General features: G+C 46.4%; 2 protein-coding genes across 5 annotated transcripts in view; one reads left to right on the top strand and one right to left on the bottom strand.

Moving 5' to 3' along the window:
• Vangl1 (VANGL planar cell polarity protein 1) overlaps positions 1-3,791 on the top strand; it is a 50,362-nt gene extending 46,571 nt beyond the window's left edge. For all 3 annotated transcript variants that reach the window (XM_036191067.1, XM_036191069.1, XM_036191068.1), the window contains one exon: positions 205-3,791. In XM_036191067.1, the coding sequence (XP_036046960.1) occupies positions 205-465 (261 nt within the window). In that variant the 3' untranslated portion in view covers positions 466-3,791. The remainder of the gene's footprint in view (positions 1-204) is intronic.
• An 8,794-nt stretch (positions 3,792-12,585) lies between these two features.
• Casq2 (calsequestrin 2) overlaps positions 12,586-27,638 on the bottom strand; it is a 67,306-nt gene continuing 52,253 nt past the window's right edge. The window contains exons 8-12 of one of the 2 annotated variants that reach the window (XM_036191083.1): positions 27,497-27,505; positions 27,180-27,234; positions 16,898-16,998; positions 14,940-15,014; positions 12,586-14,065 (exon numbers count right to left, since the gene is read on the bottom strand). In XM_036191083.1, the coding sequence (XP_036046976.1) occupies positions 13,835-14,065; positions 14,940-15,014; positions 16,898-16,998; positions 27,180-27,234; positions 27,497-27,505 (471 nt within the window). In that variant the 3' untranslated portion in view covers positions 12,586-13,834. The remainder of the gene's footprint in view (positions 14,066-14,939; positions 15,015-16,897; positions 16,999-27,179; positions 27,235-27,496; positions 27,506-27,638) is intronic. The other variant, XM_036191084.1, reaches the window with a different exon arrangement.

Here is a 27,638-nt window from a genome sequence, read left to right as displayed (position 1 = left end):
AAACAAAAACTAAAAACCAGTGAGGAAGTCCAAGAAGTCTTCCTTCCCCAGAGAGGGTCTCGTGGGGCTTTAGCATGAGAAGCTGAACTCTGGTCTCCGGCCTGGGTGTAATGGGTAACATTTCCTAGGGATAAGAAAGACGGCCCCTGGCCTCACGGCACAGCAGCCCTTGTTACTTCCCTAATGTCTGTCTCTGGCTTTCAGGCTTTCCTCGAACGATACCTCAGTGCGGGCCCCACCTTGCAGTATGACAAGGAACGCTGGCTCTCGACCCAGTGGAGACTTATTAGTGACGAAGCCGTGACGAATGGGTTACGGGACGGAATCGTTTTCGTCCTTAAATGCCTGGACTTCAGCCTCGTCGTGAATGTGAAGAAAATCCCATTCATCGTCCTCTCGGAAGAGTTCATAGACCCCAAATCTCACAAGTTTGTTCTTCGCTTACAGTCTGAGACATCAGTTTGAAAGTTCTATATTTGAGGCTTTATGAAAAACAAAAGAATATATAGAGAGATATATATGTCCGGGGGAAGACCTTTTATAAAGATTTTTTTTTTTATTATTCTTCGATGCTGACTGAAACTGGCAGATGACAGACCAGTATCCTTCAACCATCTGCACTTTATTGGGAAGGAAGCAGGAGATGTCCACCCACGACAAGCGACTGGTGGCATCTGACTTTAATAGATGAGACTTCTGAGGAAGCTGTTCCCTGGAGTTTCTGTGACAGCTGTAAACCAAAGTGTAGCTGCTGTGTCCTTGGGAGCCTTGCCTTACTGGTCCCTGCCTGTTGCCCAGTACCATGTTCCTATGTACTTCTGGTCGACCCCCTCCTAGGTCCTAGGGGACTCACTTTATTCTATTTCAGGAAACCAGACACTACACATCCACACGTGCGTTTGTACATGTGATTTTTCGTATCACCACACCATCCCGGGGAGTGGTGGGCGGTCCAGGAAATGCCCGCCCACCTGCATCTATTCTTTGTTGCCTTAGATTCCCTGGAGAAAGACCAACAGAAAATGGGTGCTGCCGGTTACAGCCGCTAAGTGATCGGCTTTCCATTTTCCAGAGTGAGGGAACTACCTGCCCTGTTTCTGGCCCATCTCTCTGTTGACCCGAGGCTGGTAGCCCTTCCCTACCCCTGGCATTGCCCACCTGAACTCCACTGTAGCCCACTTTGAGCACTCAGACCACAGCTCCACCTGGTGGGCAGCCCCAGGGAGGCTAGCTCGGCCCTCCAGAGCTGACAGGGACTTGGCTTCCCAGTATGCCCTCACGCTCTTTGCACAGAGTCTTTTTCAGAAGCAAGGTATGGCCCTGGGGAGCCACTGAGCTGCAGAGCCCCCTTTAGGCTGCAGCAGGAGCCCCATCTGCCCAGTCCTCCTTAGCACTGCTTTTCCCAAACCAGGAGAGACCAACACTGTGACTCCCAGGTGGCAGGTGCCCCTTGGATCCATCCAATTTCCCAGGGAGACAAGTACTCACAAAGCTCATGTGCCAAGCTGCCCTACCACAGGAGATCAAACAATGCCCACCACGCTGGCAACTACTGCTGTCCCATCCCTGTGGTTTGGGACTACCATCACTGTGCAACGTACTGCAAGGGAAAGGTTACTCTGCCCTTGTATAAATTGCCCTTAATTATTGGTCTGGAGGAGAAAAGGAAAGGGGGTGTCGGAAAAGGGACAGTGGGGGTTGGGTATTGCAGTCCAGAAGGCCCCTTCTGTCAGCTGGTTTCAGAGGACTAGCCCCTTGGTGTCCTATTTGTAGACATGAGGTGCCTACTGGCAGAGCCCTGTGCAGGGAAGTGCCCAAGGAGCCATGTCCCAAAACCTTGAAGTGGACTATCTTGGTCTCTGTTTGCCTTCCTGTATCTGAAACAATGATTCCCAGGTATTCACTCTTTCCTTCCCCGGCTTCAGGGATCTTGTTTCAGGAAAGGAGAACACTGTCAACATGCTCCACATCTGTGCATGTATACCCTTTCTGTTCATGCATTCCATAAATCACACTATTTTATCTGTCTTTTTTTAAAAAAAAATCAAAATTGGCTTGGGATATTTGCAATGTGTCTGTACTTGGAAAAGTGAGCATTCTTCTTCACTCAACAGCTTTTAGCTTGGAAAGATGTGTTGGGAAAGGGAGGGAAATCACATGGGCGAGGCATGGAGTCAAGATGTCCCGTGTTAATAACATGGCTCTGTTTGAGACACGCATCGTGGAACCAGGGTGCTTTGGTCTTAGTTTTTCCCTTTAGGTCCCTTCTGACTGGAAGTTCCTCATGATGTCTTTCTCAGGAATATTTTAGGAGATAAGGTAAGGGGTGGGTAGTCTGTGAGAGACTGGCTGTCTGTGGAGGGTAACGTCACAGAGTAGCTGCTTGGCCACGAATACCGTGCGGTCGTAAGTGCCATAAATGTAAATAATATGGAGTTAAATGTAACACTGCTCATCAGGGCTTTAAAATACTGTGCTTCCAATGCTGTCTTAAATTATGGGTCTCAAAGGGGTTAAGTTGGAGTCATGTATTGGTGTGTGCATTCCCAGCAGGGTAAGAAAGGTTTAAATTAAGGAATTAATTTATTTTCTCTCCTGCCCCCCCTCCCTCTATGACTCTTTGCATAGTAGAATTTCAGACTTCCTGGATGTAAATTGAATATCGATTTTTTTTTTTCAAAACATGAAGTTTGCATTGATTCCTTCCTGGAAAAAAAAGCAAAATCAAAAGCAAATTAAGCTTGTGCTCCCATCGTCTTAACAGCTTGAGTTACTGGTGCAGTGGGACCATGGGAGCAATACTTTGAAAATGAAATGTAAAGTTGCAGAAAGCTGCATCACACAATTGAAGAAGTAAATTCTTACTTCATTTCTTGCACTCCTGTAGCATATTGTTTTTCAAGGATGTAAACTGTGCCCTAAGGCTAGAAGGATGCAGGAGCCTATTAGAGTACACGGGATTCCATTACCTTAAATGTTTATCGATTTTCCCCCTATAACTTTCAACCTGAGTTATTAAAATTCTAACATTAAATGTGGGAGAACCCAATGCAGAGTGTAGGTCCGATATTGCTGGCTTTCCCTTAGTGATTTTCAGTTGTCTACAAGGGTAGACAACTTTTGTTCAAAAGTGTGTGCTTAAAAAAAAAGAAAAAAGAAAACGCAGTCTTAAATAGTCCATGAATTGACTGTTCTGCATCATGGGAGACAGAATAGATTTTAAAGTTATAAGGCTCATCCATCCATAGATTATCCACAGAGTCAAAAAACTCTTGGCTAAGGTTCATAAAGTAAGCCCCAGAGAAAATGCTTAACCATCACGTCCCCCCACAATTACCATCTCCCTTTCTTCCTCTGACTCTCCCTTTCTAGATCTGCAAGAATACAGATTCTTTACAACAGAGAGTGTGAAGTCAGTGACCTGGGTATGTTTGTCTCTTCACAATTCATTGTTAGGAGTGTGGGACTCCTTTCTAATGAATGGGGAGCCTGGCCATTCTGGCGAGTCTAAGAAAGGCTTAGGATGCTCTCTTGCTGCCCCTCAAATCATTGGTGGTGGCGGCCAGCTCTCCTTTCTATGCCATCTTCTTGAGTGCATGTATTAAATGTAACTGCTTGTCCCAGTCAGGGTCACCATTCCTGTGATGAAACACCATGACCAAAGCAACTTGGGGAGGGAAGGGCTTATTTGACTTATACTTCCACATCACATTTCATCATCAAATGAAGCCAGGAAAGGAACTTAAACAGGACAGGAACCTGGAGGCAAGAGCTGATGCAGAGGCCATGGAGGGGTGCTGCTTACTGGCTTGCTCATCATGGCTTGCTCAGCCCGCTTTCTTATAGAACCAGGACCACCAGGCCAGGAATAGTACCACCCACAGTAGACTGGGACCTCCTCCACAGATCACTATTTAAGAACATGCCCTACAGGCTTGCCTACAGACAGATCTTATGGAGACATTTTCTCCATTGAGGTCCCCTTGTCTCTGATAACTCTAGCTGTGTCCAGTTGACATAAAACTATCCAGAACAGAGCTCTATCTGTAAGCTGCTATCAACATGATGGACTCAGAAATTGACCACCCCCTTCTCCTCACCGCCAATCATTGACCCAGTGAAACAAGGAAATGAGGTCCCTGGTTTATTCTTCCCAACCCTGGCCCTGCTTTGCAACACTTCCTACATGTGAACATGAGTCAGGGAAGGGGAGGGCTGGTTCCTGCCTGTACTTCTCTGAGTGTGTGTTGCCAGGTAGACATGTTTGCTTGTTGGCACTCAGAACATTCATGTGACCAGCAACAAATCGGCGTGTGTCTCATTTGTACATGTGTGTATGGCTGGGCCTGTGAGAGTCTACATCTCTGTTCAAGAGAGTTCCTCAGTCCTGGCTTTTGGAAGGTCACCTTAAGCTGGCTCCTTGTCTGTATTCTCCCTTACACCGGCCTCTCACTGAGGGGATGTCTGTGGGAGCCTGTTGCCACCCTGCAGGCATGCCCATTAAAGCTTGTCTTGCACTAGGACCTCTGCGACCTGCAAACAGCAAGAAACAGACAAAGAAAGGGCAGGCTGTATGGGGGTTGGTGCTTAAGTTCACTGCCCTGGAAGCCGCCTGTGCATCTATCAATGTAACTTTTCAAAGAAACAACCAATGAGTAGTTATGGAAATTGACAGGAACGTCTAGATGATCTTTACAGAGTCCTGCAGCAGAGACCCTGTGATTATAAAACGACATAAAGTATTTCTGGGTAGTGTTTGCTCTTTATGGATCTTGTTACATCACAAAAAAATAAATCACTACTGTGAATTTACTACTATGTAACCTTGTCATATCCCATTATAAATAAAACATGCCCTGTTTTTAAGCCTGGAGTGTGGTTCTTGACGGGTCCTCAGCAGAATCATGAGCTAACCCTAGCTCGACCCCACTGGAAGCACCTTATTGAGCATTAATCAGAAGCTCAGAAAATCAGATCGGGACCACATTTTTTTTTATTAATTTTTTTATTAGTGTATAAAGTGATGCATTTCTTTGTGGCATCATTCAAATGAAAACAAATGAGTCCCCATTTTGACAAAACACTATTTTGTCCTAGAAGGAGGGGGAGGGTGCTGACACTCTCCAGTTATTATTGTAAGTCGGACTCACTCTACACAGCTTGCCCTCCCCAGTGTTTGAATTAGGGCCCCTTTCATTTGCGGGGGACTCCTGCCTGGTAGGTGGGATTTCAGACAGGCCCCTCTGCCCACTCTACCCGAAGTATGAGCTAAGTGGTTTGGCATCTCTGGGTGTGGAGGAGGGTCCTGGAGACAACATCTTGAGTGGGAACCTGAGGCGGAGAATTCCTCAGGAGAAAGGTCATTTCTTTCACTTTGGGTTTTTACCGTTTGGTCCCGTGGGAAGCTTCTTCACCAGGCTGGCCCACTGGGCTACATAATGGGAAGAACTGAAGGAGCCCTCCTCTCTGGGAGAGCGAGCCTTAACCTGCTGGGCTTCAGCTGCAGCTCTGCTCCCCAGCCAGGGCCATTTGCCTCCAACCTCTCCTTGCTAGACCAGAGCAAGAGGCTCACCTGGGGCCTTGGGCATAGGGGCCTGAGCTGGCTTTTTCTGGTGGGAGGGTCAAGTTAGCCCTGCTGAGATGGGACGAGGAGTTGGCTGTAGCCAGGAGGGTGGGGATCTGGAGCTCTTGGTCTGGCCCCTGGACTCCATAGTCTCATTTTCTCCCCGTTGCCCCATATCTACCCTTTGGACTGTGGGCAGAGTACACATAAAATGGAACCCAGGGGTTAAAAAGAAAAGAGACCCGTCTTCCCTCTATCCCACTGTCTCTAAGTTATGGTTTGGTTGTGCTGTTTCGGTGGAAGATAGGAGGAGATGGAGGAACAGTGCTCACGTGGTTACTGTGTTGGGAGTTAAGATGAATTCCCAAGGGTGAACAGGGAGTGAAAATCTACGGAATGAAATGAGAGCTTAGGACACCCAGTCCTCCCATCCCGCCCCTTTCTACCTAAGTCACCCAATTTGTTTCGCTTATGGAATGCACCTCTCTGATGATTATTGTGGAACCAAGTTTCTCAACACCATAGAGATTCCTGGAGCCTGAGGCAGTGTGGGCAAGGTGGCTTTCTCAGAAAGACCACTGACTTGTTCTCATCTAGATGAAATAAAGACACTTTTGTATTAACTCCCGGGGACAAATGTAACAAACTTCCAGGCTTTTATCTTGAGTCTCTGATTCTTTTGGCCCTGACATGGTATTTGGATCACAGCAGCTGAGCTTGCAGCGTGTCTGGCTTTGTCTGTGTTTCTGCTTCTCTGAGCGTTTAGGCATGGCCAGGTGCATTCACTGTGAATTTGTTCATTGTGTGGGACAGTGGGTCTCAACCTTCCTAAGGCTGTGACCCTTTAATACAGTTCCTTATGTTGTGGTGACCCCCAACCATACAATTATTGTTGTTGCTACCTCATAACAGTAATTTTGCTGCTGTTAGGAATTGTAATGTAAATATCTGTGTTTTCCCATGGTCTTAGGTGACCCCTGTAAGAGGGTCATTTGACAAGCCCCAAAGGTCACACCCCAGAGGTTGAGAACCACTGATGTAGAAGTTTTCAACCCCCCTCCCAGCCTATGAAAACATCAAAATATAAACCTTTGTCTAGGGGATTGGTAATGGCATTGAGACACCTGACCCATGGTGACAAGTTCAGTTCAACCTGGATTATAAACAATGTAGCCGGAAGCATGATGCCAGGAAGCCAGGAAGGGAGTATGATCATTGCTTTCAGGTGCTATTGCCCTTCAGTTATAGACATAAAAGAACAATCCTTTTGAATTGATCACTGTCCTTAAAACGTGGGCATAAGAACATCTAATGTTAATAATATCTTATTTCTATGATGGTTACTCCAGGGTTTAAATTGTCAGCTCCTCTGAAACCCCCGAATTATGACCTGCTTAACTGAAGTTCATTTCTAAGTGGCCACCGACGAGAACAACTATTTCACAGAGAGCAGGAAACCAGTAAGGATGTAACAATGATAGACACTGTCCTGCCGGGGGAAATCAACTGAACTCCAGTGAGGACCAGAGATGTCTGGGTCAGGACTTGGGAGGGAGGCCATCTGACAGTTGATTTTGTTAGCAGGGATTTTCATCTCTGGATTTTGAACCCAGCATCTATCCTCCTCTAGTAGAGTAAACAAAGTATGTGGTCATGGACCATATTCTTTTTGAGCAGTTAGTGTTGTGCTTTGTAAACCAGGGCAATTTCTGCCTAGCCTGTGTACTTAGAGTCACCAGATACCATGTATATATGACTGTGGTGGTTTGCAAGGAAATGACCCTCAAAGGGAGTGGCGCTATTAGGAGGTGTGGCCTTGTTGGAGTAGATGTGGTCTTGTTGAAGGAAGTGTGTCACTATGAAGGGAGGTGTTGAGGTCTCATATATGCTCAAGATATCACCGAGAATCTCAGTCCACTTCCTGTTATCTGTAAGACGTAGGACATTTGGCTACTTCACAAGCACCATGTCTAGCTGCAAGCCACCATGTCACACCATGATAATAACAGACTAAACCTCTGAAATTGTAAGCTGCTCCAGTGGAATGGTTCCCTTCATAAGAGTTGTCATGGTCATGGTGTCTCTTCACAGCAATAGGAACCCTGACTAAGACTGTGCCAATGCCTAAATGTATGCTGCTGCACTGAACGGGTCATGTGCTCTAACTGGACATTTCCGAGTATGTAAATGAATGGTGTGACTTATAGCTATGTGTACAAGTCCCTTTGTTTCTCTAAGGTTTGTTCTGTGAAATGCCCTCTCATCACGATGCTGGTGACAAGGCTGGTGTCTATCACAGACACACTACCTAGTAGCTAACGTTGTGTGGTTTTCTTTTGGGTTCTCCATTGACACTATCATCTCTTCCTAATTAACATTAAAACATTTTACACACTACGTAAGCTATGAACTTGGAAGATAAACTGAGAGTCCAAGGTGCATACCATCTCCCTTTCTGATGTGATGATTTCGGTTTTGGTTTTTTGTTTTTATTTATTTATTTATTTTTATTCATTTATTTATTTATTTTGGTTTTTCGAGACAGGGTTTCTCTGTGTAGCTTTGGAGCCTTTCCTAGAACTCACTCTGTAGCCCAGGCTGGCCTTGAACTCACAGAGATCCGCCTGGCTCTGCCTCCCAAGTGCTGGGATTAAAGGCATGCACCACCACTGCCCCGGTGATGATTTCAGTTTTGAGCTCGGCTTTCTTTGCAGGGAACATTTTTTTTTTTTTAAATCTTGATTTGATTTTCTGACAGTGTCGAGTTTCTATGAAAAGTGGATTATGAGAGAGGAGGAAGGTCGGTGAAGAGCCATGATCACCTCGATGAAAATGAACAGTCAGTCACTGGTCATTTTATGGGGAGGAAACACATAGCAAAAGATGAAATCCTGGGGTGACTCTAAACCTGGGGTGGAAGCCAACTTTTGAGTAAATCAAGTAAAAAACATCAAGGAGAGTGGGTAGGGGTGAGAGGTGCACCGTCAATTGTGTTTGGTAATTCATTTTGCCTTGGTAATTGGTTTTAAATTATTGACCTGCTTTAGCTGGGGGAACTAGATTATCTGATGAAGAGATGTTGATGCTTGCTGCCTCCACACTCAGCTACCCTTCACTCGCTTGCAATGTTGATAGCGCACACATTCCTACCAGTTGCATGGACAGGGATCAGAGAAAGCAATTGATTTGAAGATACTTATCGTATAGATTAATGATAATCTATTTCCTTGGGCCACCAGCCCAGATGTTCAAAGTTCATAAGTTCAGGAGCAAACCCTTCTGGGGGGAAAAAAATTAAAGCCACATGCAGACAGGAGCCTGTGGCTCTTTTCTGTGTAGCTGTAGAATGTGGAGGAGTTTTGAGGGTCTCTGTAGTTAGAATTTCCTGCCTGGCCCAGTCAGGACAAATCTCTCTTACCCGCCAGTCCCAGAGTCACTCAGACCCAACCAAGTAAACACACAGAAACTTACATTGTTTAGAAACTGTGTGGCCGTGGCAGGCTTCTTGTTATCTAGTTCTTCTATCTTAAATTAACCCATTTCTGTTAGTCTATACTTTGTCACATGGCTCGTGGCTTACCAGTGTCTTTACATGTTCCTTTTCATGGCGGCAGCTGGCGGTGTCTCCTCCCAGCCTTCCTCTTCCCAGCCTTCTCCTCTTGTCCCGCCTACACTATCCTTCCTGCCTGACCACTGGCCAATCAGAACTTTATTTACACAGCGATATCCACGGCAGGTCTCAGATGATAGACTATCATATTAAAGAAGCAGAATAAAGACATCAGGACAGCAGTAGGTAAAGCCCAGAGCAAGAGGCAGGACCTGCTGGCAGGAGAATACACAGGCAAGATGTCATTTACCATTAGTGCCAGTATGTCGTGCAAATGTCCTAGTTACACAGGCTCATGTTGCCATAGATAAATCCGAAATGATTGTTGACTTTTGGCTCTGCTGCCTGGGTCCATGTCCAAATGTGTTCCTGTGGTCTCAGAGTTCATAATGTTTCAAGAAATGTAAAGATGCATTTTTCAGAACTGAAACTGGGCACTTTAAACATTTTTCTTTTGCTTCTCTGCTCAGCTGCCCCATTTACCTGCTTATTCTTGCGGTCCTTAATCTATGTGCAATGAAGTTTAGGAGTCTATTGGTCTATAGGCTATCAAAAAGTCTATAACTTTTTAATGAGTGAGTGAATGAATGAGAGCAGGAAGTACACTCAACACTAAACCAGTGACCACATACTAATCCCATGTGATTATTTAGGAGTGTTAGGAGTCAGTGAAGGTCTGAGAGTTATCACTCAGATTTGAAGTTATCACTAAAGAATTTGGGTTATAAAAATATCACACTGAGTCTAAAGACTCTTCTTAACCCATCTTGCAAATATTTAGGTCTGCTAGGTGGCTGTGGTCATTCCATTTCCAGATGGCATGACACTTCCATGCTCATACCCAGGCTGCTGCTCTGTTTCTCACAAAAGAAGGCCGTGTTCCTGAAGGACTTCACTCCCTTGAGGAGAAAGATCATCCTGCACCACAAACGTCCACACTGAACCAAGGAGAAACAATGGTCCTGTTTCTGTGGCTGGTGGCTATCTAAGCCAGTCCAAGCAACTGATACCATGCTGCCAAAAGCTTTTGGGTTAAGATTCACTTTGAATAATCACTAGGTTTATTTTGTGTATTTTTAATATGGATAATAGCCATTAAAGTTGATTTGTATCGTGCTTATACACTTGTCACAAGCTTTATTACTTGCCTACCCAAACTTGGACAGAGTAGAAATAAGTAAACCAGTCTTCCCCAGGGTTGTTATCAGACCTATAGGTGAGGAACACATGCCAATGAAAGCGAGCTGAAATGTAGTCTGCACATGATACAATAGAGACTCCTCCCAGGGTGACAAACAGGAATGCTGGAGAGGTCACAATCTCTTCTAGAAAAGACAAGCTCTTTTCAAGTTCTGGGATGGTGTTTAATGAACATACACTGAAAGGAATTCTTTGTTCCAGATTATACACTGAATCATGCTCTTTCTTTTTAAAGGAATAGCAGATCTTGTGTTTTTAATTAGGCCACATTTCGAGTATCATTTGAGTTGATTATGAACTCAGAATGGAAAGATAAATGGATTCAAGCAATAAAAGCAGTTATTGGAAATTCACTTGAGTCTGTCTTCAGACATGCTCTGAGGGAAAAAGAATGCAGTGTTTTGATCCTTAATGTAAATCCTTTTAAGTTAAAAAAAAAATACAGTTGTATCTATGTCCCTTCAAAGAGTTTGTATAATTCTGAGAAGTTGCTCGGGCCCTCTATGACCTACTGTATTAAGGAAAATAACCAGACACAACTTCTAATCTGCTGTAAGGATTAGCTGTGATAGCATATGGAAAGCACATAGCATTGTGCTCTGGCTGTGGAACAAAACACTCAGTATGTATCTGCTTGGAGGGTTCAGGCTACTCACTGAAACAGCCCTGTCTGGAAACAGCTGGACTCCCAGGGATCCTAACACAAGAACACCAAAGCACAGTTTCAGCTGCACACAGGTTTCTAGGTCTCCGAGAACACCACACCTTCCTGGGCTGAGAAACAGACCACTTTTCCAATGGACCCCCACTCCTTGGCTACTTGAAAGTTTAGCATCGGAGATTTCTTGGGACAATCACCTCCCCAAGAGTTTGCTTGAGGTATGACTGGGCTTGGGTGGATGGAACACAACACAACCTGCTTAGTTTTATGGGAGGAGAAAATTATATTGAGGCCCTGCATTCTAGACTAAATTGGGCACCCCCAAAATCATATTGAAGTGTTGGCTCCTGGTTTAACTGCGTTTGAAAACAAGGCCAAATAAAGTCATAATGGCAAGACCTTAGTTTGACAGGACAGACATCCTTCTAGAAGAGAATCAGAACTCTTGTCTGTCTGTCTATCTATCTATCTATCTATCTATCTATCTATCTATCTATCTATCTATCCATCTATATCTATTTGCCATGTGCAAACAAGACAAGAAGCCAGGAAAAGAGCCCTCAGCAGGATCCAACACAGTTGGCAACTTGACATTGGACTAAACTGTGGGAAGGCAGACTTTTGTTGCTTAAGCTACCCAGACTATGGCATTCTGTTATGATATGCATGTGAATATCTTCAAAGATTGAAAGTTTGATCCTCGATGCAGTTGTATTCAGAGGTGGAGCTTTGAAAGGTGACTGGATCCTGAGGGTACTAACCCATCTTGGTCCGTTGAGTTCATAGCTCCATGGACTATTAGGAGGTGGGTAAGTAGGTCACTGGAGGGAGGGCATTACAGGATAGTTTGGAGTCCTGGCTCCTCCCTCTTTCTCTGGGGTTCCTGATGCAGCCAGGCAAGCAGTCTCCTCTGCTACATGCTGCCACCATGATATTCCTCCTTAACTCCGGCCCCAGGCAATGGAGACAGCAGGTCTTAAACTAAAACCTCTGATGTTGTGAGCTGAAGTAAAAATCCCTCCTTTAAGTTGTTTCTCTCAAGTATTTTGTTATGGCAACAGAAGCTACCTAACACAGTGCAGGGCACAGAAAACACCCTGTAAGCTCTTCTATCCACCATGCTAGGCAATGACAGCTGCTTTGGCTGACCAGTTATTCACAAGTGGACTCAATAAATACTGTCTGCGTTATGATAGGCAAAGCACCAAGTGCTTGGAATACAAAGATAAGGGCGTGTCTTGTCTCTTAAAGACCGTATTTAGTGGAAGGGTGGCTATGCAATGTGCTATCATTTGGATAAGTGCTGTGACTACAGGTGTGCACCCCGTGTGGTAGGAGCAAACGTGAACAAGGTACTTTCAGTCACCTAGACAATAACATCAATAGCAAAAGCACTCATCCAAGCTGGGACTTCATGGAAAAGGTCAAGTTTAGAGGGGAAAGGGATGGGGTTCAGGCTTTGTTGTGTTGAGTTTGAATGTAAGTGGATCAGAGACCAAGGTCAAAGCCCAAAGGTCAAGGTTAGAGACCCTTAGTGCAGGCCTTTAATACAGGTGGTAGTTGATGGCATGGATGATAGTGCCTGGAAATGTGTCCAGAGCTGAGAGATACTGAAATGCTAATCATGGAAGGGCAGACAGGAGCAGAGAGGTAGAACTGGAGCCAGGCAAAAACAAACTCTGAAAGACCAGGGTAGAATTATCAAGATAGCCTCGATCTTTTCAAAATATGAGTTTAATGTCCGTCAGTTTATTACTGTTCCATAAAAGGACTGCCCCAGTTTCAAAAACAAAACCACACAGAGTGTTCTCCATGTTAACAGATTTTGAAAATAAATTATAACACTTACTTAGCAACTAAAACTACCAAGCACAATGTTGCTTTCAGACAATTCAAAAGGCACTTGGGATTTTTTTTTTCCTCAGTGCCTCAGGGCATCATGAACTCTAATTATCGATGCCCTGGTCAACTGTAGGAGTGCTGATGAATGGGGAGTTAATCGACCATTGGATAAAGCAATTTTAACTCAGAATGAGACAACTTACTAGCAGGGACAGAGAAGGGACATTCAGTTCCCAGATCACACTAGGCGGCCAACAAACCCTTCAGAGACCTAGACTGTCTCCATCAGAAAAATGAAAAACCTTTCATCCTTCAGCCTCTCCCTTCTCTCACTGCTGGTGAATATATGAGGCTTTCGAACTGTTGGGACATTCAGAGAGTTAACTGACCCCCACACAGCATCCTAATATTCTAAAAATGATGGTGATGCCCATACATTTCAAGCATTCCTAATAGTTATCCAAAGGCTTGGGTCTGAGTTCACTGAGATTCTAGGTTTGGGGGCTGAATTGAATAATCATGTGACCTTCCTGGGCTCTTGATTAGATGTCCACTCCCTGTTTGTGAACTAATAGCAAGCTGTCATTTCTGTCACTATCGGAATCAAAGACAGTAAGTAAACTTGAGTAGAGGTGTCAGGAGATACTATCTCCAGACTCCCAGAATTCCATGACCCCTGATGGTCTAGCAAAGAACAAGAGCTGTTTGTTTCTTGGATGCTTAAAAGAAGCCAGCATGGGAATCACTCCCCTCCTGTCCCTGCTGAGTGGGATTTCTGGGTTTGGGAAGGCATTCACTGAAATGTACCACTCCTGCCAAGAACTGACTAGAAAAAGATGCTGGAGAAAGGAAAAGAGCTGACTGGGTGTGGGCACCGCTGCTTGCTGCCCCCTTGGGTCATCTGTATGGTCGGGGGTAGTTGTGATATCGTTCTCATCAGATTCACCCAGATCTGGAGCTATTCATCATTATCATCATCATCGCTGTCATCATTATCCTCGTCATCAGAATTATCATCATCATCATCATCATCATCATCATTGTTGTCATCACCATCATCATCTTCATCTTCGTCATCATCATCTTCAGTGTTGATCTTTCCAGAAAGCACATCCTCAATCCAGTCTTCCAGCTCCTCAGCTGTGGGCAGGTCATCATCGTCTGGGATCTCCATCCAGACACTGTCAGCCTGCAGTGACAGACAGAATGAACTAGTGAGTGAAGGCGTGGAGGTAGAGACAGGCCAGGGGTTTCCAAGTAACTGTGCAGAGTGGGCCTCCAAGTCTCTCACACCCATCAGGGATATGTACAGATAGACAAATGGAAATGCCAAATTATGCAGAACAGTCTTGTGAAGTATTCTGTTTCAATAACAGCAAAATAAATGTCTATTCTACTACCCAAGAGAATACATTTGTGCACACACAAAAAATAATGAATGAATGAATTACTCTTCATTCAAATTTCAAATGAAGAAATTAGCTTGCTATTAGTTCTCAAACAGGGAGTGGACATCTAATCAAGAAATTTGCTACCACAGGGTGGCAAAGAGATGTTGTTAATGGGCCCCATTCACAATAGCCCCTGCCTGCACTGGGCTGCAGTGGGCCCTCTATTGTGGCTCCTTCTCCTCGCTGTTCCCCTTGTTGAATCTGCCCTATTTCTGTCTTGTTATGTAGCAGATGTCTGGACTGAGTCTATATTTCTTCCCACTCTATCGGTTCATCTTCCCACCCTGAGTTTATCTATGCCTAAACTCCTGCCGTGGGGCTTTCCTTCTGTCATCAGGGTCTTCTGACCACGTAGGTGGCTGCCAGCATGGGCTTCTGGACATCAACCTCTCCATCTCTCTTAGGCAATGGTGGCTGTAGGCATGAGTTGCTTGTATAAGAAGGCCTTGTTATTTGGCTTGGAAGTGAATACAGTCAAGCTCCTAGAGTTTAGGAAAGACCCAAGAGTTCTACTTGCTGCTGTAGACTCCTGAGTGATCTCATTGTTAGGGCTGCATGGCAGCCAACAGGGTGGCTGAGACTGCCTGGCCAGGCCCTGATGGGGATACTCACGTCTGTTACATTCACCACACCAATCTGTGGCTTGAACAGGTCAATCTTGAAAGTCTTCTCCCAGTAAGCAACAAGCTGCAATAACAAAAAGACCAGGTTAGACAGTGGGTAGAGGGCTCTCCCTGTGGCTGGATTCACCTGCCAGCCTACCATAGTAACCGGATTGTGATTGGTTGAATGCCTTTAAAGCAGTTGTGGACACAGGAAATCCAAGGCTGGCTCCAGCCCTAAAGCACTTTAAGTGTGACAACATAGAACATAAATGCTTCCACAGCTCTCAGAGAAACTATCACAAAGATGGCTGAGGGCAATCCCCAAACTATAACTCGTTGATTGTGGGTAATGAAAGAGCCATTTCTTTCTACCTCCTTTTAAATGTTCCATTCTTAAAAGCCTTATCTCGTACCTGTCACATGAGATGGCTGGGAAAACATTGATATGCTGTAACTTGGCATAAAATGCAAACACAAGACAGGTTTCTTCAGCCCAACGAGGACTCCATCTGGACAAATCTCTGCCTGGGGCAAGCTACTGGAACTAGTGGAGTCCATGAAGCTAAGGAGATGGAGATGTTCAGGGACAGAGGTCTGTCTAGTAAATGCACAGACTGACATGGGCTTGAGTGTTCGTGGATCTGGAAATTAGAAATGCCTGGAAATTGCTTTGCAAGAACCAAGATAAATGCAGAACAGGCCAAAAGAATGGCAGGTCATGTACCAGTTTGCATAATGAAACAATACAGGTAAACTGGAAACACACCCAGCAGAAAGCAAATAAACAAAGCAATCTTATATGCTTAAATGGTCATGGCTTTCTTATGCTTACCCAGAATTATGCTATTGGCCTCAAATCTCATGGAAGTCTCTGCCTTTGGTTCACCTGATCTCTATGTGTGTAGGATTTGATGTCAGCTTTCTCTGTCCAGTCATTTTCACTAGTCATAACCTAGGCAACTCATAGCCAGAAAACAACCAGACATCTAAAGTTACCAGCAGTTAGCCTTACCAGAAGCAGTCAATAGGCCAAGCTTTGACTTCACTATGGATCTCGGTGGGGCTTTCACATCTGCTAGGTTTTAACAGCCAAGTGCTGCCCTTTCTCAGTGGGATAGGGGTTACAACAGTACCTAGTTTTAGGGTTGTTGAGGTAATGGGCTATGAGCACATCTTCAAACAAATCACTGTAATTCAGTACCTATGTGTTAATCTTTGAGGCTCTTGAAGAGACCCAGGTTCCATCTCATGTGGTGTTGGGGATCCTGGCTCTTGGTGCAGCATTGGACTTGGCCAATAGAGAATGTTCCTTATAGTAAAGGATGTAACTTCTTCCATTATTGTTACTGGGCTCATGCGTGGCATGCATTCTGTGTACTTTGCTCAAAACTAGAATTATCAAAGCTTTCTTGCTATTCTTCATTGACAGAGACTAGCACTGGGGTGGTAAAGTTCTTGTGCCTTCCACATGGGCTAGACCCGATGCCGAGTCTTAAGCAGCTCATGACAAACAAGCCAGGCACTGTCTCTGCCCTCAGACAGGTCATTCCTTTGCTTCATCAAGTTCTTCACTCTGCAAAGTGTTCACTTCTGGCCTCCATTCTCTAATAATTTTGGTTGCCTCTGGAGGCTCAGGGAGAGGTAGGTGGTGAGACAAAGGGGCTATATTATTTCTTAAAGAAGAAATGTTCCCAGATCCCCTGGGTGGGCCTGTCCAAGAGTAGTTACCTCTTGGTGTCTCAGAAGTGAGGACACTGGTAAGTCCGGTCACTGCAATGACTACATGAAGCCAAGTTCAATGCTGTGTAAAAAGCATATGCACCCACTCCATATACAGTGGCCTCTGGGTTTCTTCAAGCACCTTCAACTATTTCAGTCTGTCCCTCATGCTTGAAGACTTTGTGCTAAACTCAAATATGGATGGTGAAGACCACCAGGGATGGGACCTTGGCCTGGGCCACTCACCAGTGGAAAGTCATCTGGGTCAATCCACAAGATGCTCAAGTCAGGGTTGTCAGTGTTGTCCCGGGCAACCTGTTTCAGGATCTCCAGGAACTCATAGCCATCTGGATAGGGTTCAAGAAAGTTGAGTCATGCAGCACATACAGCGCTCCTCACGTGGAGTGCAAGAGCATGGTTTTTCCACAGGGCTTTCTTGGCCATCTGCTACATACCCTCAATTACAGAGTGAGTCTATAATGAGTCAGATGAAGAGCCACAGACACAAAGGGGCTTAGACAGGGAAAGCAAGGGTAATTTTAAGAAAGAAATTGAAAGGTCACAGGGAAGTGGCTCCCTTTCTAAATGAAGGCTCACCTTCATTTCTTCATTAGCAGATGAAAACTGAGTGGCCTTGGTGATGGTCAGTCCCAGAGCAGGGGAAGCTCTCTGCCTGTCCCTGATGATCCTGTGTCTTCCAAGTATGTGCCGTCCCTGGATTCCCTATAACATCTGCTCTATATATAGACCAAGAACAACCTGGAATTTCCAACACCATCAAACTGGGTTGGCATCGCTCTGCTGCACAGCCCATTTCTTGCTTCCCCTTACTCCGGCACAAGCTCTGGTACACCCAGCTTTCCCTGTGCTCTGTCAGCAATATTCTCTGCCACAGAGAGGAGAGATGAATCATAGGAAAAGCAGAGACAAGCCTTCCACACTTTAAGCCTAACCCCTGCAGCATACGGCTTTTTTTTTTCCATAAGCAAAATTTCCAAAAGAACATCCAGTAAGTGATACTGTAAACCCTGAACACAGCCCCACAGCCGACTAGAGCAGAGACAAGTGGTCTGATCCTGGCAGGTCCCTGACAGAAAACATTCTGTGAGTGTGTGTGTGTTTGTATACACTTGAGAAAGAAAAACGTAAGTCCACATGAAGAGTCTCTGGAAGTCCAGGGAATCCAGAAAGGAGCTCACATTTTGTTAAGCAATTAAATTAAGGAAAATGAAAGAAAAAAAAATAACCAGGAAGTTCTTAGCAAGCCCCCTAGCACTCATGCAAGAAAGTCCTGCATGAGCCACCAACACCCAGTGCATCTCAGGACCTGAGCAGAGATGTAATCATGGTGGCAAATCTGATGATGACTTGCAGGTGGGAGGAGAGGGCCAGTGGTGACCTGCTTGGAACAAGGACCACAGAGCCAACAGAACAACAGATTCTCAACAGGTGCCAGGGTGCACAGATGATGGTGATCCCACCCAGCTATGTGTGGGTGCCATGGTAACTGGGTGGGGCTAGAGGACCAGTGGTCAGACCAGCTTCCACCATTTGGTAGTATACAGCTCAAAATAGAAACTTTAAATTTAGTTCTAAACAATACAGTGACACGTCTCTGATAGCTGAGTTTGTGGCCTGAGAGTCACAACCTCTGTACCACCATAGGGCCTGTGCTTTAGAGCCCACGGGTTTGCTATTTGGAGGCTGGAGAAGGAAAAAGTGTGTTCAGTGTCTGCTGCATGCAGGCATACATAACTGGGAAAACCAAGCTTCCCTCCTCCAGCATCCAATATCCTTGCCGCTGTTTGGATACATTGTGGCTCCTCTCCTGGGCAAGGGGTCTAAGGAGAGGAAACTATGGAAATTCATGGAGAGTTGTGTGTGGATTTGTGGATCCAAATGCGTACACCAAAAGAGAGAATTCCTCCCAGACACTGGCAGTTATGACCGCACATCTTGGAGAAGAAAAGGACAATAATGGAGGTGACGTGACCAGTTCTCTGGAAGAGGCGAAGCAAATGCGAAAGGGACCTGACAGGCCTGAAATTCACAAAGAGTGTGAGGCTCAGCCACTCAGATCATGTTCAAGCAGACTTGAGTAGATGGGACTGGATCCCCTGAAGGGAGAGCAGAGAATCCCCATGCCAAGGTCGCAGGGCCCAGCCTGTGACCAGACCTTCAAGTGCTGCCACGTTCTGATGGAAAAGCTCACGTGTGCTGAGATTTTATAAAAGGAACATTACACACGAGAGCACAAGGCCTATCCTGTCTCTATCCTAGAACAGGTTCAGAGATAGAAAGAAAAACGTGGAATGATTAAATTCGGCTTCTCCAAGAAAAAAAAATTGCATTCAAACCTGTGTTAAACAAAAGATTCCATAGGTGTGGCTTAATTTCCATGTTTAAGAATGTGGAAGTTTTTTGTTTGTTTGTTTTTCTTTTCTTTTTCTTTTTCTTTTCTTTCTTTCTTTTTTTTTTTTTTTTTTTGTGTGTGTGTGAAGAAAATATTCTTCATGTACAGGGAGAGCAAGAAAAACTCAAAAACTATTTATTCCCAGAACAAAATGAATAAAATTGACATTAAAGGCACAAAAGCTGCATCAAGTTCCAAGGGGGACCCTGGGATGTCAAAGCTAAGAAACTCTCTATGGGCACGTGTCTGTGGCCGGGGGTTTCCATTCACTTTTGTGTGACACTGGGACCCAGTGGCCTTACTCCCCCCAGTCACTTAGACTGTCACTTGAGGCAATATCCTACATTGTCTTTCCTGGTGAGTAAAATGGGTCGGCGGCAATAATAGCTACTTCTTTTTAAAATTGCGCTTTCATTTACGTATCTATCTTTTGTGCTTGTACACACGTGTGCCTGTGTGGGTGGATGTCAGGTGCATGCCACATCTTGTGTGAGGCCAGAGGCTAACTTACTGTACGTAGCCAGTTCTCTGCTTCCATAGCGTGGGTCCCAAGGGTTGGACTCAGGTCAGTAGGCTTAGCAGCGAGTGCCTTTACCCACTGAGCTGCCTCACCAGTCTCAGCAATATCTATGTCATAGGATGGTTGTACATGAAATGAATGTCTCTGAAATACTTAGCGCCAGAGCAGGAAGGTTCAATCAGACATTCTCCTCAGTAATCTGGGAGTCTTATGTCTGAGTATAAGGGAGCTGAATACCTCCATTAAGCCTGGCCATTCCTATGTCAGCGGAGTCACCCATCATAGATGCTCACAAAAAAACTACCTCACAAAACAGAATGTCAGGAGGTGGTGGGACAGCAGGATCACATGACTCTCCAGCTGCTAGTTCTGTGACTGCAGCTGCTGGACTATGAGGACCCTGCCCCAATGACTGTGCGCAAAGCAGGTTTAACTATTTGGAAAGCGTTAGCCTGCTGGGACCCAAATGACTCAGGGCTTGCTGGCCTCTACCTTCTTCAGTCCTCAGCCTTGAGCAGACCTATTTCATTGGCTCCTCTCAACATCTGAGGCCGGACATCTGGCTCAGGGGTTAAGAGTACTGGTTGCTCTTCCAGAGGACCCAGGTTTGATTCCCAGTATCCACGGAGCAGCTTGCAACTGTCTGTAACTCCAGTTCCAGGGAATCCGATGCCCTCTTCTGGCCTCTAGCGCACCAGGCACACAGCAGGCAGACTACATGTATGAGGCAAAACACCCGCACACATAAAATTAAAAACAAAACAGTGGTGACCTGAACAATGACCACAGTCACTGTGGGTCTCCCTCTCTGACCAGGAGGCAGGAGAGACAGGCTTGTTTCACCTTTGTCTCGCATGGGGGTCACATGGTAGGGACACAGCTGGAGGCAGCTGAGCCAGGAAGGATCAAATGTTTGCTCTATCAGTGACCTACCTCAGAGGCTGAGAGTGTGATGGGCTACTTTTCAGAGGAAAAAACCCATAATCTGGAATAAGGTAGAAAGGAGAAGGCTAGCTAAAGACTTTGAGGCTTGAGGCTGTCTCACAGCTATTGAGGGCTAGGCTACCAGAGGAGCACCCAAGCAGGTTCACAAGGCCAGAGGAGACTCAACGTCCCCAATAACCAAGCTGGTGAAGAGCCCCAGCCTAAAGCTTCTCTCTCTCTCCCTTGTTTTTCCAGGCTAGGCCCCTCTGCCCCTCCTAAAGCCTGATCCTGGAGCTGTTGATCCTAACAGCCACAAATCTCCTTTTCTACACTAGCCTCTTCCTCCATGGACTCAGAGTGTTGCTCTTCATAGGCAGAGTCTGCCCCCTGCCGCCTCAGCCTTCCTCTTAGGAGCATTTAGATTGAGCACTCAGTGGTTACTGAGCATGTTTGTGTTTCATCTTCCTATCTAGTCTGCATGGAAGATTTATTTTCCCAGAGATCTTGAAGGAGGTGGCTGGCCCCTGTCATCTATGACTAAGCAGCAGAGCTGGGAGTCGAACTCAGGTCCTCAGTCAGCACATCTACAGCCATTTACTCTCCATCCTCCCTCCTCTACACCTGAGTCTCCCAAGCCTGCTGTGAAACTTTGACCTCAGGGAGGCACAGGCTAGGTGAGGGAGGAGATGCAGTGTGGCCTCAACCCTGGGGAGTCTGGTTGGATGGGGGGGCTGCCTCTGCCCTTCTGACAAAGTAATTTGGAGCACAGGCCCCTGCCCTGCTTCTGAGTGTGTTCCTGAGCCCTGGCCTCCCTGTAGGGTCAACCTAATGATGCTTTAAGTAGACCTGGAGTCTCCAGGATGGCCTAAATAAAGAAGAAGCCTGTGAGAACTGCAGTCCCTTCCCAGCCCTTGGACCACAGGTCTGGAAGTTCAGGACCTAGGGCTGAGGCATGGATATGGGGCAAAGTTTCCCACGACAAGCATGTGGCCTCTGGGAATCACATCCTTGCATGAAGAGAACCAGGCCATTATCCCCCCTGCTTCCCTGGCAGAGGCTGGTGGGAACGGCCTCTGCACCAGGCCCTGGGGGACCAGGTCGAGGTCACTCACAGCCATCTAGGGAAAGGCCCCATTTGCAGATGTGATTATGTCTCAAACCAAGCCATGGCCCCGGAGCAAACAGATCTATCATGCTGCCCAGTCTGCCCATTCCTCCCAGCCTCCTCCTGGTTGCTGGCTATGGTCTGTTGTAGAATATTTTGTTTATGTTGCATTTGTTTAACTCTGTGAAGCTGTGTCATTGTGTCTGTATAAAACACCTGATGGTCTAGTAAAGAGCTGAATGGCCAATGGCAAGGCAGGAGAGAGAGTTAGGTGGGGCTGACAGACAGAAAGAGTGAATAGAAGAAGAAATCTGGGAAAGGGGAGATCTAGAAGCCAGAGAAGGAGGACCCAGGGGCTAGCCACCCAACTAGCAATGGAGTAAGAAAGAAAGGTATACAGGAATAGAAAAGGAAAAGCCCCGGAGGCAAAAGATAGATGGGATACTTTAAGTTAAGAAGAGCTGGCTAGAAACAAGCCAAGCTAAGGCCGGGCATTCATAAGTAATAATAAGATTCAGTGTATGATTTATTTGGGTGCTGGGTGGCGGGTTCCCCCAAAAGAGAAGAAACAACAACAATGGTCAGTCTGTGAGACTGAAGAACGCTCTTCCTGATTCCACACTATGGCAGCTGAAGGGTCTCCGCCTGGGCTTAAGAAAGCTATGGTCCTACAGTGGCAGGTGGGCAGCTAGGCAGCTAGGCAGGCTGGAGGTCAGTGTCACCGGGCTGGGAGGTTGTCTTGAAGAATCTGTTCTTTCCCTTGGATGTGCTTTTGAATCCCACATGCTTCAGACCCAGAGCCAAGTTGAGGCACAGAGGCCAATAAAGCAGGTGAGGCCCTGAGGTCCTCTCTCAGAAAGCCCCATTGGTCTTCCGTTGTGTGGAAATCTCCAAAAGCAGAATTCTCTAGACTTGGTTCTTGTGGGGAGATGAGGAAGAAGCCACGAGGCTGGGAGCTCCCCTTTTCAAAGGATATCTACTGCCCCGAGACAGCCACTCAGAGGGAAAGACATCATGGGGCCTCATGGCTTTGAAGCAGGCCCTGCCATTCCTTAGCCAGATTCTTTCTCTGCTCTGCTTCCTCCTGCTCTTCCGATCCCAGAATGGGTGGGGAAAACATTCAAATGATACATTTTCCTGATTCAGAGACACATGGAGATAGTGAGAGAGATGGACTGCTGGGTTTAGTCCCAGTTCTACCTCTTACTATTTATTCATGAGAGCTGGGAGTGATGTTTACCTTCACTGTGCTTGCGCTCCCTCCTCTATATACTAGAGAATGTGAACTAACTGTCCCTATCTACAGAGTTAGTATTTGCTGGGCATACAAGTAACATCAGCACCCAGCAATAATCAAATAGTGAGGCTGATATATCAAATTTAAATTATAAAGCTCCAAGAAGCACTTAGTGCTTCTATTTGAGACGATTGGTCTCTAATCCGTTTTTGCAAGAACCTCAGGGCAGGGAAAACTCAGGGGCAGCAGGGCTTGAAGCATCCTTGCAGGGCCTGCTGCTGAATCTGTTCAGGGCTTGCAGACAGCAGCCACGCTTGTGTTTCTAGCTTGTTAGTATGACGATTCCCAATGCCCTTAGAGGGTTTCCAGCGCACACTCACATAGGAACGCCCCTCAGCAAACCTTTCATCAAACACTGTAAAGAAGATGTCAGCCCAGCGCAGACACAGCTGGGAGCAGCAAGGAGGAATCTCTCATTTTCTAACCTGTCGTGTGGCTCTGCTCTTGAGCACAGCAGCCTAAGAGAAGGTGTAGGCAGAGGAGGGTGCAACAAAACAAGCAGCTGCCATGTATGGAGGGCGTGGGGATGTCCTAATGTCCTTCCCAGCCAGGCTCGGAAGCTCACAGCAAGGGAAACCCGCAGGTCATGCTCTAGAACCCAAGAGCGGAGATGGATTTCCGCCAGAGAGACCCTCCTGTTCTCAGCCTTCTGCCGAGGGGTAACACCAGCTCTGGCTGTAAGGAGGGTTCTTGGGGGGCCAGGTCACTGGATAGACCTGCTACTGCTGCATTGTAGGTTACAGTCTGTATCAGGAACGAACGTCAGTGGGCCACAGGAGAGTGACTTGTTGTTATTCACGGGGAAACTCAGGCAGACAAGCGGCTCAGCTTAGGTCTCACTTCCTTGGCATGATCTACCAGCCCTGGCCCCTTCCCCACCACCACGTAGCAACACTGTACAATCTTGCAGCCTGCCACCAGCTGGGTTGCTATTGAGAAGTGGTATCATAGGGGAGCCCTCAGCAAAGATAAACTCACTTTTCTGCCATACCTCTAGCCCTGTGATTTTGTGCACACCACTGAACCGTCTGCCACTGTTCTCTTGTGGTCCAAATGTTGGAGGCAGAGGGGTGGAGAAGGGCCACACAGAAGGAGGGAGGCGTTCCGGATGATCACCTGGATGTCACATGTTGTCTGAGAGGTGTAGAAGCCTGCCTGCCTTGTGGTTAAGGGGTGTGGGCTGGTAAGCCAGACAGCCCTCACTTCATTTCCCTGCTCCCCAGCCTTGACATCCTCAACTGTGAAATGAGAATAAAAATTAAAGCTTCCTTGTTGGATTGTTGTGACAGTCATCATCGCCACCTTCATTATACTCCTGATGCATTTGGATGTCATGTGTGCTGGTAGCAACGTCGACCTTGACTTCCAGACCCTGGTCAATGCCATCCAATTAGCCTTTAAGACTCACTTTCCTCATCCAACACCAGAACAATAAATAGTAATCAGCACACACAGATCAGAGTGGCCTCAAGATTAATGTGGCTATCTCCTCACAGCTCAACGCAGGAGAGCGCTAAGAAGTGACTGCTATCTGGGAACCACCACCTTCCTCTTTCAGAAAGTGGGTGCAGTCTGCTTTGGCAGTAAACTTTCAAATGACCTATTAGTAAGGCCAAAGGAATCTGAGTAACTGTCTGCAGGAATGCACCCTCCAGGACCGCAACCCAGCCTTGGGGCAAGGGGGTGGTGGGTGGGGGCAGGTTGCACATCATTGCGCAGCAGGTAAATGTTGACTGACCACAAAGTCAAGGCGAGGGACTTTCATCAGAAGCCCTGTTCAGTAAGAGCCCTGAGTGTGAAGGCACCCCCGGTCACTGAAAGACCATGTTCCTGACCTCCCCTCCTAGCATTATTCCGCTCCGCAAGGACAAGCCCGAGCTTGGGATCTGGAGAAAAGACTGAGCTTCAGGGCCCAGGGGTGTTTGCCCAGGGAGGAGGTGGAAGTAGTTTCAGAAGCTTGATTCATTACAGCAGCAATCTCTGTCAAACAGGTTTCTGCAGTTCAGGGAGACCTCTTTGTTCTATTGTTCCAGACAGCCAGACAGGCCTCCCTGCAACCCTGGAAGGGGCAGTGGGGCGGGAAGGAAGCCCCCTGGAGTCTTGCCAACAGGCGGCTGCCAGCAGCAGCTCTGATCACACAACACCAAGGATCCGATTCTGTCTGATTATAGCCTATAAACCTGGGGGCTGAGGGTAGCCAGGGTCTGTAAAAAGCAGCTGACACCACATTAAAAAAAAAAAAAAAAAGCAAGTCTAGATCCCAGGAATACTTGAGGAGGATTTCAGCTCTGCGAGTCTATGATGGGGAATTCAGCCCAACAATGGATATTTAAAAGACTAACTCTCAGACAATTTGGCTTTGATGCAATAGAATATTACTCAATCTTTAAAAAAAATAGTCAAGACAGATAGATACTATATAGTTAATATATATGTGTGTGTGTGTGTGTGTGTGTGTGTGTATGTGTAGCATTATACTAAAGAAAAGATGCCAGATACAAAAGGCTAGATATTATATAAAATATTCAGAACAGATAGACAAATAGTAAGCAATTGGTGGTTGTCATCCATGGAGAGGGTCAGTAATGGGAGTGACTATCCATGGGTATTGTTGGTAAAGGTCTGGAATGAGACGGTGCTGATATCTGCACAGCATTGTGAATATAAAAATCCCCACTCCAATGTTAGCTATAGAGACTGACTGTTATAGTGTGGGTTGTCTTGACTTTAAGAATCACATGATTAAAAAGGTCTAACTACTTGCTCCACACACCTTTGCTGGGCATCTGCCCTGTCCAGCCACTGTAAGGAATCAGGCTTACACTGATGGATGAGGTGATGGGTCCTTTTCTCCCAGTGCCCCTGTGGTCTCTTGGATTGGGCTGAACTCGGAATCCCTGTTTCTTAGTCTCAAGCTAAGATCTCTTTTGTTGACATTGGTTGACTGACTGGTTTGGGGTTTGAGGCTGTTTGGTTGTTTGTTTGATTGATTTGAGACAGGGTTTGATGCAGTCCAGGCTAGTCTTGGATTTGATGCATAGCTGAGGATGGCCTTGAATTTCTGATCCTCCTACTTCTACTTGGATTGCAGGCCTGCACTACCACACTCAGTTTTTGCAGTGATGAGGATGGAGCCCAGGGCTTCCTGCATGGTAGGCCAGCACTTGCCAGTTCTAATCTCTGTTGGAGCACTTCTCTAGACCCTGCTGCCCTACAGCAGTGGCTGAGGATCCCAGTGACCATCATATAATTCCACATTTCCTGAAGCGGTGGTCCTCAAACCTGATGGTCCACCACGACTCGCCTCAGAGCAGAGCCCCATAAAATCACAGGTTCTTAAGGTTTTGTTTGAACCGGCCCAAAATGGCCTTTGCTCTCATAGCTGCACACCTGTCAAATTCAGGAACCTCTGCCCCAACTCTTCATGGCCAAAGCCTGGTGGCCAGGCATCCCAAACGATGTGCCTTGACCTCCCTGACTGCATTCTGGATTGTTCCAGGCCTCCCTCACACTCCTCCCATCTGCATTTTCACCTTCCCTCAGGAGGCTCTGTCTTGTGAATCACCATCTTGGGGAACTGGCATTTTGCCTCTTGCAAAATTCTTTGTTGTCCCTTCTCTCTCCATCTGTGTAGATAAGATGGAAACCCAGGGGAGTTGTCCACAGTGCAAGAACAGCTAAGTTACCCTTCCACTGGCAGAGAGTCATTTGCTCTCTAAAAATAGGCTGCATGCTCTACCCTGTCCTTACTTTTCAGCAGATATCTCTAGAGTGTTCCTATGCACAGATGGTGTTTTACAGAGGAACATGTTTATCAGAGGAATAAGTTTATCCTTATGTTAAGGTCAGATTGATTTATATAGGTTTGATCATAAACACACACACACACACACACACACACACACACACACACACACACACGACTAGGATGTTTTAGTACTTTCCTTGTGTGCTCATTCCCAGTTTGAGTAACTGAGCACAATGGTCACAAGTTACCCAAGCTGGCCTTGAACTACTGATGCTCCTATGTCCTCCCCAACGCTGGGATTGCACGCCCGGCTCTGTGGCTTTCTTGGAAGTTCTGCTGTTCCCACGGCTGAGTTTACCACTGAAGACACTCACTCATACCTCCCAGGTGACCACTAGAGGGGGTCCATTTCTTGCAACTGAATTGGAACTGAGAGGGCTCAGAAAGGTGAGAAGCCAGTTCCGAGGCCTGGCTGAGCAGATTGGTGAGGGCAGGAACGGGGTGGGGAAGGGGAACCCTACCTGGGTCACTCTTCTCTGCAAAGGCCACGATGTGGATCCCGTTCAAGTCGTCTTCCTGAAAGAGCAAAGAATCAAAGGTTCATCTCAAGAGGAGAGAAGTACAGATGAGTGTAAGGGACAACAAGATGGAGGCTGGCATGGAAGGGGGGACAGTGGATGGATAGGGACACTGAGGCCCAAAGGAGCAGGACAGGCACACACAAAGGAAGCAGATGCTGATGGTGGCTGGCAGCGCACATGGAACTTTGATAAGGGACTCGGACCAATGGTTTCTAAGACATGACAACAGACACAGGAGAGCAATACATAGTTCTCACTCCTGTGGTCTGGTGCGTCCCGAGAGCGGCAGCAAAGGGAAAATTGGGAAGAGTGTAAGTCTGGCTTATCCAAGGCAACAAAACTCTGGAAACAGCTCTAGCGAATTTAATAGTTTCAAGACAGTTCTGCGAATGTGACAGT

Source organism: Onychomys torridus, chromosome 6 (genome assembly GCF_903995425.1).
Source record: "Onychomys torridus chromosome 6, mOncTor1.1, whole genome shotgun sequence".
NCBI lineage: Eukaryota > Metazoa > Chordata > Mammalia > Rodentia > Cricetidae > Onychomys > Onychomys torridus.
The sequence above is the reverse complement of the archived record's forward strand: the minus strand, read 5'-3'. Positions and strand labels throughout refer to the sequence as shown.